We start from the raw sequence: 12,416 nt of genomic DNA, 5'->3' as shown, positions 1-12,416 counted from the left end.
TCCTGAAGTTATGCCGTGTATTTTTGAGACACCCTGTATATATAATAATAAAATTCTTTATTCATAGAATTGTACAAGGACACGATTCCCGCTACTGGCAACCAGAGGAATATATATATATATATATATATATATAACCTGAATTCGAGTTCCGTCGTTGACGTTAAGAACTTTTATGGGCGTGTTTCACAACGTGACTGAGTTAGTCAGTCTCAAGCGAGGGTAGCATTTTTGCTCTCAAAAACACTGGTAAAATCGACCTCAGAGCACACGCGATTTAAAGCCAATACTGGGAGCAACATGGCCTGAGTTGCTAACATTCCTAAAACGCTACAACAACAACTTTATCAAAACGCATATAAAAAAAATTAAAAATTTTCTGCAATTTCCTAACGTTAGTATCACAAAACGTTTAATAACTCTTTGTATATGCATAATGAACACCGGGAAAAAGGAATCCATCACAGAAATAAGTTCAAACATGAAATTTATTATATCTTTGACCACACTCTTGACCACACAAGTCTACCAAAAATACTAAAAAAAAAAAAAAAAAAACCCAATATATACATCCATGTTCATTTGCATATTCTTGTTTTTCCATTCGTATTAGTGTTTTCTATTCGTGGTGACACTAGCGTTAAATATTTTTTTTCTGTATAAGCACAAAATGTTTGGATAAAAATCTTTTAAAATTTTGTGGGCTATTCACGAGCTTCATCAGAGAAATATTTTAAGGTTTCGGAAACTCCGCAAGAGACACAGTATCCTAATTTTTCAGATGCATGCACCATCGGTGTCTGCAATCAAAGTTGATATTCTATGACGTATGAAGGAAAAATATGATATTATATGAAGTAATAGAAATCTTGTACCACCAAGCGGCAAAGCTAGGCAACATTTGGTGGGAACATGTTTTTGTTTTTACTGTTGCCCATATTTTACTTGAGAGAGTATTAAAATGAGTGGAAATGATGTGAATATGAAACTGATATGTCTGGATAACTTTTTACACATAATTGTGCCAGCGTTGAGACACTGTTACATTGTGTACCTGGAAGCGCGTATTGTTCGATGGGTTTGATTGCTTGATGTACGAGAAATCCAAGTTTCCAAGGGATCAAAGCTCAAAATATAAGTCACATCTTTATGGTGCATTGCTCAGACTCCTCTTTTTCGCCATAGAAACTTAAGGCAAGTAAGCAATCCCAAGTCTCACTCTTCACTATGGTCTGCCGTACATGGTAAAATTCTATAAATATTTATTGAATATTAATAAAAGTTACAATATTATATTGAGTTTGAAAAGATATCCCTCTCTTCTCTTTCCCTAGTATCAAAACAACAAGATCATGCTAAGCAAAACTGTTCAGCATAATTAAGGCAATCTACAAGAAGACATAAACGTAGGAGTTATGCAGATAACTCTTACAATCAATCCTTGCTCTGTTTACAAGAATTATAAATAAGCCTGCACACTGTAGCACACGGAGGATTGTGGATGGAACCGTACATGCACCAATTTGTTTCCTTGAACCATAGTGGATGCGCTTATTCCGATTTAGGCACAGATATTTGACTAGTAATTCCCATTGAAATAATACCACATTCTGAAGGAGTTCACATACCAGCTGATCCCTGTATGGAAGAGAATTATCATCAATGAATTCAGAGCTTATATTACATCTAAAATTGCTCATAGGATCCAATAATCACATATGGCTCGTCTCTATATCTAGAAGCACTCAAGGTGTTGCTCTCTTCGTCCCTCCTTTTCCCCTCCCTCTCAGAAATGTGGAGATCAGTGCTACCATTCAACATAATGCCTCCTAGACCATAATATTATTCCCACATTAGTGGTCCTCTGTGATAATAGCGGGATTCTAGCATGCTCTTGTTTCTTACAGATAAGAACAAGTGAAAAAACCAGTTTAGGCTGATTCTCATGGGAATGAGAGCATCAGTCTATTGATCGTGGCTCCAAAGATTTCAGAACCAATCGCACTGCCTCTTCTGTAAAGGTAGGGGAGGGGACGGGACCGGAAGAAATCCTGTTTTGATTCTTATAGTGTCCTCTCCAGAGATTTCTCGAATGAAGTTTGACTTAAAATTCAGTTTCTTTGAAACTATTGTATCCGTAGATAAATTATTGAAATTATGCGAAGCCTGCCTTGGCATAATTTCCTTGTGACATCTCGCTGTAAAGGCGACGTATTTGCATTTTAAAAACATAAAGATAATACTCTTTTATTCTTTGAACTCCAGTGGTGTGCTTGTCTTTTTTTTTTTTTTTTTTTTTTGTAGTTGTTGGCGCATCGGCTTCTGTGGCCATAGTGCACCTCCCATGCTTTTTGCAGTACTTTGATCCAAGCCATTGCGGGATTCGAATCCGCGACCTTTGGGTTGCCAGGCAGGCACTTTACCCACCCGGCTAGCCCGGTCGGCGGTGTGCTTGTATACAGAGGTAAGATATTCATGTGTGTATATGAATATAAAGGTAAGGAAAATTTCAGCGTATGAGATGCCGGATCACTTTGAAGGAATCATTTTAAAAGAAAATATAGCATAAAATGTTTACAGAAACTTTATCTGATAGGACTGCTCATGTCAGATGAAACTGCCTTCCTGCATTGCAACTCTCTTTATTTAGCTTTTAAAATTAAAATCATTACGAGGAAAAGTAAGCATGTTTGAATAAGTTTATGCAAACTACGTTTTATAAATATTTTTATGAAACTATACATTTTGTGAATTATTTTTATGAAAATACATTTTGGGAATACTTTATATGAAGCTATACATTTTGTGAAATATCAAGATTTTCACTGGTAGTTAAAGAAAGCTGTAACTTCATCGTGAAGTTTAAATACCTGGAATTTTAAACGTACATTTCAACAGAATTTTACTTTTATATTCAATACAAGTGTTTCAACATTTAAGCATAAATACAGAAAAAGCTTGTTGATACAACTATAAACGTTACAACACGTCTAATTACACAGATTAGATTAGTTTATAATCAAATAACAAGTACATTGTATGTTTATGAGCCATACACAATTTATTTTGAGAAATTTGGTTATTTTAAAATTATTTATTATTATTTTCTTTAAAAGCACTTTTCTGTTTCCAAAATTTATAATTTGTCACCGTGGGATACATATAGTACTTCTCATTAATTCATTTGGATTTGGTGGTTTATTAGATATGTATATATCATAAGGTTTGACAATGGCGTCGCTTATTTACATTTTTAGGGTCCTTTTTCCAATTTCAAAATTATGATTCTTAAACAAGGATCTTACGGTAGTGAACAATTTTGAATATTGAAGAAGATTGGAACGCCTATTACAAAATCACCAGTTTGAGAAACACTGGAGCTTTTTTTTTTTTATGGATTTTTTAAAAAAAAATCACTCCTGTTTTTCATTTATTTCTTTCATCCTCCTTTTCGCACTTTCCACTACTTCTGAGGAAGCAGTCTTCCTGTCGTATGCTAATCCAAAGAGGGCCATGATATTGATGAAAGCAGTTGTTAAGTTTACCTTCATCCCAAATTCGCTGGTGGCATAATCGTAAGGAAAAGTATGATGGTAGTTATGAAACCCTTCGCCAATGGCAAAAAGCGCCACTAGAGAATCATCTTTAGTGTTGTTGCTGTTGTCATAAGGCTGATATCCATAATAATGAGCAGCACTGTTTATAAGCCACGTGATGTGCAGAAGGGCTATTATTCTTCCTAAATTAATTAGGAAACTGGCTTCGATACTTTCGCCCCAGAAAAAACGAGGAATGAGAACAGGCACGATCATACCAAATATTAAGGATAGTGGCACGTAGTATCTGCAAGAAAACAATAATCTGTAAATTGTTGAACAGTGAGTAAAATGATGTTACATACATTAATGCTAGAAACAATTGTTAAAAGTATAGAATACATATTAAACAAGTAAAAATTTTCGATAATCATTATCCATTTTCAATCCACTGCAGGATGAAGGCCTCTCAAGCAACGTTCCAGTTCCTTCTGTTTTGTGCAATGGCCATCCATTTACTACCCAAAAAATTTTCGATAATATAAAGGCATAAATTAAACAATTGTGCAGTAAAATATTACTCCATTAGCCATTTCATTTGTTTTTTTATTTACATGCCGTTTGCTTTCATTGTTCTTCATGAATACATTCGAAACTCCTCGTCTCTTAGATCACGAAATTATTTATTATTTGAGAACCTATTTTTAAGCGCTTAAGAGGTGCACAAAATCTATACAGTGAATCAATCAATTTTTATTAAACTCTATCTTGAGTCAACCCCGTAGCGTTGGCGGGGCATCTCACAGGCACCTTTCAAAAATAATGGTCCGGCGTGAACCGTTAATCAATGATTAAATCAATGATTTTTTTTCTATCTTCCTAAGCAGAGTCAAACTTTTACTACAACAGTTTTTGAAGTGATTTTCTTACGGTTTTCTTATAAAAATTTTAACCGATGACCTGTCAGGTTCCTCGCTACCGTTTTTGCAACTCTTTGTATTTTGCTTGAATAATGGCATGGTTCCGGACAAGCGCCGACGCTGTTTGTTCCATGTTACTTGTCTTTTCCTCTCCCCCTTGGTCAATAAACATCTACCGTGTTATCCTAGTCGTTTTTACAACATAAATATGATACACAAAACCCAGCATTATTTCAAAATGGATGCTATTCTGCAGGAAGCAATATACAGAGTTTCAAATTTACCGCGAGCTCTAAAACACGCCAAATTTGAAATCAATTTCAAAATAAGCCTGAAAATGGAAGTAACTATAGTATCAAATATACATTATGTTTTTAATAAGATTTATATACGTAATAAGCAGAAATATATGCTCTTACCCAGTTTGAAATATTTCCTACACTTATCTGATATCATGTTTTTTTATCGGTCTATTCAATAGGAAAACTAAAGAAACACAGATTAATGTGTTTCTTTAGTTTTCCTATTGAATGGGGCCCGGTGTTGGTGAGGGCCCCAGACAAATGGGGCCCTCACCAACACCGGATTAAATGAACAAAGAAGGAAGATCTTTATTACAGTCTTATCAAAGAAGAGTAGAAAAGAAGCGCGTTTCTGTGTTTATTCCTACTTCGTTTCTATCCTTCTTATCCTACTTCGACTAATCAACAGTATCTCTCTATCTTTGAAGTACAGTAGATATTGTCTTCTTACTTCAAATACCTTTCAAAAAAGAATTGCTTAATTTTCTGGCTGCATATGTACCACGCAATCGACGACGAACAAAGTTTCTGCAAATGATCATATACCAGTTTATTGCTATTAACGAGATCACGTTATCCTCTGATATCATGTTTTTTATCTTAAATTCTCATCAGATGGGACAGCAAGATAACCTTGAAAAACAACTCCCTCAGTATTGAGACAGATCGTGCGGTATCCTACATCCTCACTTCGACATTCTGCAAATCAAATTGCGTATACATTAACAGAATACATATTAGATAATGAACACAATGACGAAATCCCATTGCTTAAGTGTTCATGAAAAGGAACTAAGATCGTTTAAGTACTACATTCTTCTAATAGAAGCTGCGTTGAGGCTAGTACATTACATCACGCTGTTCACGATGCTTCCCGTGTGAGGCAGCACAATTCTATAGGCTGCGTATTTTTCACTCGCAGTTTGTGTATTTCCTCAGTAATTCTTAAAAACTATCATTATAAGGCTTCTAGTGAAGGGCTGAATATGAAGAAGTCCGCTCCACATGCAAATTTTCATTTGATGAATATTAGAATATTTTTTCCCATAACGAATAAGTACAGTATCATATTTCCGCATGAAAGAAAAGGCCAAGTTCAAGGTTACTTTACAACTCTCCTTCCTTCACGCGCCTTTTAGTCATTTAATCCTTAGAACTGCTCTCTCCTCTCTCTCTCAAGTATATGTAGGTCACCTGATTGACGTCTCTCACAAGTTGCCAGATCATACAACATAAACACAAACCCTAAACAAAGCACCAACGACTGGCTTAGCAGTGCTTCTGACAGAGACATTCAGCGGGTTGGTGGGATTTTACTGGAAACCCCCCCCCCACCCCACCCCAGAACAGCGAAACTATGTTTCTGTATTCACTACTGAGATTTTTTTTTTTTTTTTAATTGGACACTTGATTTTGACACACTTTTGACAGTTTTCTTGTTCTTGATACTGCAACCTCATTTCAAATGATGGAAACTGCTTGGTGGAGGATCCATCCGTCTGATGTGTCAATCGAGGTGGTTCCATAGACTTTCAATTGGGTTAAGATCCGAGGAATTCGGTGGCCAAGGGAGTAGCTTGAAGTCTTCGTCGTGCTCCTCAAACCACTCAGGGACAATTCTGGCGACATGGCGTGGCGCATTGTCTTGCTGATAGATACCATCGCCCCAGGAAACACGGTCAACATGTATGGGTGTACCTGATCGGCGACAATCGATAGGTAACCATTTGCGTTCAGAGTGCACTCCAGAGGAACAGCGGACCCAAGCCATGCCATGAAAACATTCCCCAGACTATAACGCCCACTGGGGAACCTCGCAATCCAGCGACCGATGCAGACGCGGTAATTCGAGCTCCTGATACTTTGTTTAATTTAAGTGCTTAAAGTGCCTCATACATCTGGGATTATGTTCTCCCTAGACAAGTTTAGAAGAGGATTCCGTTGGTGAGACTTTTTTTGGTGTTTTCTGGAGATTTTCCTATTTTTCCCACGTGACCAGAAGACTACAGCCCAATGCTCGGTTCCTATTTATCATAGAGACTTGTTTCAACCATCATTTTGCTACTTTTTAGGAGAATACTAACGGAGACCCGATTATCTGGAAATCCCTGTTTTCCATATTTCGAAAATTATGTCCATTGCAGACCATAATACCATTGATGAATGCCAGGAAATTACTCCTGAAACTATCCAAACTGTAGGCCTACGGGATGATACGGAGGTTTCCAGGTCTATTCCAGCCTCCAAGAAGCGTAATAAGAAATCATTTCCGAAATCAGAAATGGAAACCAGATCCCAAAGTGAACGAAAGGAACTACAAGAGTGACCTTCCCAACAACGAGAAAATGATGATGAAGAGACGCCACTGGATCCCACTCTACCTGAGGGTCCCGTTTTAGAGCACGTTCTCTACCTGAGAACTGCACTAGAGACAACCAACAGCAGAGTCAGTACAGCTCTGCGCGCAGACATAGTTTCCCTATGGACGAAATTTGAAACCATTTTACTTGCAACGCACTTCGAACGCGAGAAGGCAGTGGCTAAACTCGAGGCATATCTTGACGGTAGGGATAATCAATTGCAACAGCGCGCCCCTACCTATGCAGACGCGCTGAGGATTCCCAGAAATGCTGAACAAACAACTGAATCGGGAAACTCAACCAAACGGAAAACTCTTCTACAAAAACCACATCTGGTCATTGTTAGACCTACTTTTACAGAAGCTCTTCACACAAGTGAGGAAGTAAAAAATATAGTGGTCACAAATTTAGCAGAAGACCTGAAAATGACAAAAATTAAATCTGTGCGGAAGACACATAATACTGGTGTCATCATTGAAACTGAGACGAAAGAAGAAGCTAACAAAATCATTAGTAACCCCAAAATACAAACACTTGGCCTACAAGCTGCACCCCAGAAAAGAAAGGGGCCCAGCATAATAATTTATGAGACCGAAAAGGACAAAAATGTTGAACCAAATGACCTCGTTTTCCAGAAATTTCAAAAACATTCCAGAGTGGGAAATTCTACCAACTGGATAGTGGAGGTTTACCCCGCAGCCTGGAGAACAATAAGTCAACAAAATAGTGTTCATAAATTGGGGCAGTCACCACTTCAAGGAGCATGTGGCTGCCCCTCAAATGCTACAAGTGCTGTCGTTTTGGTCACACGGCACACATGTGTACCCGAGCTCAACCCACATGTGGACACTGTGCTGAGAGAGGTCACGACTTTAACTCGTGCCCTAAAAAAGAAGTCCCACCCACTTGCGCAAACTGCAAATCAATGAAAATGCAGGCAGATTATTCCATCCGGGACAATAAATGCCCTGTCTACACAAAAGCTAAGAGCACATGCCAACTAAGTCTCGATTATGGAGACTTAGCTTAAACCATTTAATACTATCACTGTAAAATTTGCACAAATTAATGCCGAACGAGCTAAAGCAGTTGCAGCGCAGTTGAGGAAAAAGGCAGATGAGGAGAACCTCGATATCCTCTTCCTTCAAGAGCCATATTCGCATATTAAAGCAGTCAGAGGGTATCCGTTGACTTATAAGATCGTTCAAGTGGACGGGGAGACCCCATGGGCGGCTATTCTGGTCAGAAACCAACCCTGATCTCACTGTCACCAAAATACCACATTACTGCCTTCCCTGGGCAGCCTGTGCCCATATCATCACCCCTTTGGAGGAATTTTACGCAATTTCTCTTTACTCTCGGCCGGGAGAGGATATTCTCCTGATTATTAGATACTTACAAAGCATCTCTCTGGAATTCCCAATTGCGAAAATCATCATTGCCGCAGACGTAAACTTCAGGTCGCCAGCGTGGTTCAGTGAAACTCAAGATAGACGAGACACAAACAACGGACAAAGACTAGAAGAATATCTGTCAAACAGTTCTTTCTCAATTCTCAACTAACCAAATAACCTTCCGAATTTCTCTAGTACAATGTGGGAAGCCACAATTGATATCACCCTGGCCAGAAGATCCGTTGCACGACACCTTTCATCCTGGACAGTTGGAGAAAGCTGGACCACTTCGGACCACCGTGTAATAACTTTCCAACTGCATCTATCAGTAAGCCGACAACCAATTATAAGGCAAACTCTACATAGATTTGCAATTGACAAGGCAAACTGGCAGTAATTTAAGGATTCACTGATCATGGCCGCCCACTCTCTCAGCACAGTTGGACTGGACACGGACCAGCACCAAAAAGCAATTGTAAACCTAGTCACTGAAAGCTCAATTAACTCTATTAAAAGGAAGAAACCTTCTCTTGGAGCCGTACCTTGGTGGTGCCAAAAGCTCTAACAACTGCGACTGGAGATTTACACCCGACGGAAAAAGTTTCAACGCGCAAGACTGACATGGCCTGAAGCGGAAGTAGAGTATCTCAAGCAGCAGTACCGAACGGTAAGAAACGAATACACAGCCCTGATTAAACAAAGGAAGAAGCGCTCCTGGGAGCACCTAGTCTCCACAGTTGGAAATTCTGCTCCATGGGGAGTGGCCTACAGAGTACAGTAATCACAAACAAACTCCCCTGGGGAGAAGTCATCCCAGCCACCAAGACGCCACAAGGCACGTATACAAAGACATGGTCCGAATCTATAAATAACATCCTTGACGCCATGTTCCATCAACACATGCCACCAAGCACCCCAGAGCAAATACTACTATGTGAGGAAAACAGCACACACACCACGGCCCAAGTGACAGGCTGCTTCACCAAGGAAGAACTAGACACCGCTGCAGCAAAAATAAAAATCAAGAAATCTCCAGGAGAAGATATGCTGGAGCCCGAGATCTTAAAGAAGGCTGTTGAAACCATCCCAAATGAGATCTTAAACCTCTTCAACCATTGCCTTGAAGCAGGCCACTTCCCAGCAGTATGGAGAACTGCAAAATTAAGGCTTATTCAAGAATCCGACAAAACCACAAGACCTTCCGGAGTCATACCGGCCCATCGCTCTTCTATCCATACTAAGCAAACTCCTAGAACATCTTCTAAGCAATAGAATACAAATTCATTACTCCAAGGCTGGCCTTCACTCTGACAACCAATACGGCGTTAGAAGGGGATGCTCCACGGTGGACGCCTTAGAGAATATCGTCAAAGCAGCTACCACTACCAGCCATAAATACTTCTTTGTCATTTCAGTGGATTTTGCCGGGGCGTTTGACTCCCTCTGGTGGCCAAGCGTCCTCGGCAGACTCCCGAAAGCAAAACTACCAGCTAATTTGTTCAATTGTATAAAACCCTATCTCGCAAACAGAACAGTAACTGTTAGTGCTCCGTATTGCTCAGTCACATGACCAGTCTATAGAGCAGTGGTTTTCAACCATTTTTTTAATAACGGCACCCCTAAGTAATTTATTTTGTTTTGCGGCACCTCTACTCAATTTTCTGCCTGTTAGATCCGATTCTCTCTCTGTATGTATGTGTGTATATATATATAATATTAAAAAAATATATGTTATATGATAGTTATTACAATAATATAATTATAAAAATTACATTTCATAATACAAATTATATATATACAGTATATAATTTTATTCTTTATATAGAGGTACTCAGTGAACATCAATTATAGATCACCACAAAATTAAAAAGATATTGTACACCTTTTTATAATAAAATAAACATATGAATTTTAAAAAAAACTGTAAGTAACTTAAACCCAAATTATACGGCACCCTTGGAATGTTGTTGCGGCCCCCCGGTTGAAAACCACTGCTACAGAGGATGCCCACAAGGCTCAGTACTTGCCACTCTGCTCTGGAACATGGTGCTCGACAGCTTTCTAAACCTCGACCTTGGTGATGTGAGGTCACAGGCCTACGCGGATGACCTGATCCTGATGCTGACGGCAGACTCAAGAGCAGAACTAGAGATCTCTGGAAACTGTGCTATAAATATCCTACAAGAGTGGGCCACCCAAAACCACTTAAAGATATCCCCAACAAAAACCTGCTCCATTCTACTTAAAGGTTCTCTCAATTAGTATTAGTATTAGTATTAGTATTAGTAACGGCCGCATGGTGCAAGAAAGCCTATGGCTTATGCTGCACCAGCCAAAAAAAAAAAAAAAAAAAAAAAATCCGAACAAAACAATGAAAAAACAAAAAAAAAAAATAATAATAAATAAATAACTAAATAATAATAATTAATAAATAAAAAAAATAAAATAAAAAGGAAATTAAACCTATCATCCTATGTGCTTCCCTTACCCGAAAGTACTATCCAGATGACCTTTGAATTTCCCCAAACTGTCGGCCTCTACCACCCATGAAGGCAACTTATTCCAGTAATTTATAACTCGCTGGCTAAAATAGAACTTCCTGCAATCCAATCTAAACATTTCCCCCCGTAACTTGAATTTATGTCCCCTAGTTCTAGCATCATTTATAATCTTGAAAATTTTGTCCTCATTCATTTTACTGATGCCTCTCAGAGCCTTAAACACCTCAATCAAATCTCCTCTAAGGTGTCTAGTTTCCAAACTCTGCAACCCACATATTCGAAGTCTTTCTTCATAAGGACGCCCTTTTGCCGATCTCACCAGGCGAGTTACCCTTCTTTGCACCCTTTCAAGAAGCTCGATGTCTTTCTTCAGGTGCGGTCTCCATACTTGAACACAGTATTCCAAGTGTGGTCTAACATAAGCCTTATATAATGGGATTATCACGTCCCTATCTCTACTTGCAAAAGTTCGATAGATCATCGATAGGACACCATGGGCCTTCCTTGCAACCTGTTTACAATGCTCAGAGAATTTCATGTCTGACCGTATCGTAACACCCAAGTCCCTTTCCTCCAGTACTGGCTTTAGTTGAACTCCACCAAGTGAATAAGTTTTTTTGGGATTACTGTTTCCCAGGTGTAATACCTTACACTTTTTTGGATTAAAGCACAGCTGCCATTTTTCTGACCATTCCTGAAGTCTATCTAGGTCTCTCTGAAGAAGCTCAGCTTGACAGTGATCATTAACTACTCTCCCAATTTTAACATCATCTGCAAATTTAGACATCACGCCCTCTATCCCTTCATCAATGTCGTTTATGAAAATTAAAAACAACAGTGGTCCTAATACTGATCCTTGGGGAACCCCACTTCTTACATCAACCCAATCTGAGGAATAACCATTTATCACAACCCTCTGCCTCCTGCCCTGAAGCCATCCTTCTATCCATCTAAGGATTTTCCCAGTGATTCCAACCTGTTCCAGCTTATAAAGCAACCGCTCATGTGGGACTGAGTCAAAAGCTTTGCTGAAATCTAAATAAACAATGTCGAAATTATTCCCTAAATCCAGCTCGTGAGTGACCCTTTCGAAATAGCGAACCAGATTTGTTAAACATGATTTTCCCTTTACGAAACCATGCTGAGTATCCTTGAGAATTTCAATTCGATCCAAATGATCCTGAATTCCACCCTTGATCATTGCCTCCATGATTTTCCCTACTACTGAAGTCAGACTGACAGGTCGATAATTTCCAACTTCACTTTTAGAGCCACCCTTATGTATGGGAGATACATTTGCACTTTTCCAATCCAAGGGAATCTCCCCAGAGTCTAATGATGCTCGCATAATTAGCCTCAATGGTTCAATGCACTCGCTTGCTGCCTCTCTTAAGATTATAGGG

General features: G+C 38.9%; 1 protein-coding gene across 1 annotated transcript in view; it reads right to left on the bottom strand.

Moving 5' to 3' along the window:
- Nucleotides 1–3,156: 3,156 nt before the first annotated feature.
- The window catches only part of LOC150088131 (stearoyl-CoA desaturase 5-like), a 30,687-nt gene continuing 21,427 nt past the window's right edge, over nt 3,157–12,416 (bottom strand). The window contains exon 5 of the mRNA XM_090370583.1: nt 3,157–3,843. Coding sequence (XP_090226709.1) covers nt 3,414–3,843 — 430 coding nt within the window. The 3' untranslated portion in view covers nt 3,157–3,413. The remainder of the gene's footprint in view (nt 3,844–12,416) is intronic.

Source organism: Mastigoproctus giganteus, chromosome 3 (assembly GCF_048544385.1).
Source record: "Mastigoproctus giganteus isolate SK-2022 chromosome 3, ASM4854438v1, whole genome shotgun sequence".
Lineage (NCBI taxonomy): Eukaryota > Metazoa > Arthropoda > Arachnida > Uropygi > Thelyphonidae > Mastigoproctus > Mastigoproctus giganteus.
This window is presented reverse-complemented; position numbering and strand designations above follow the sequence as displayed.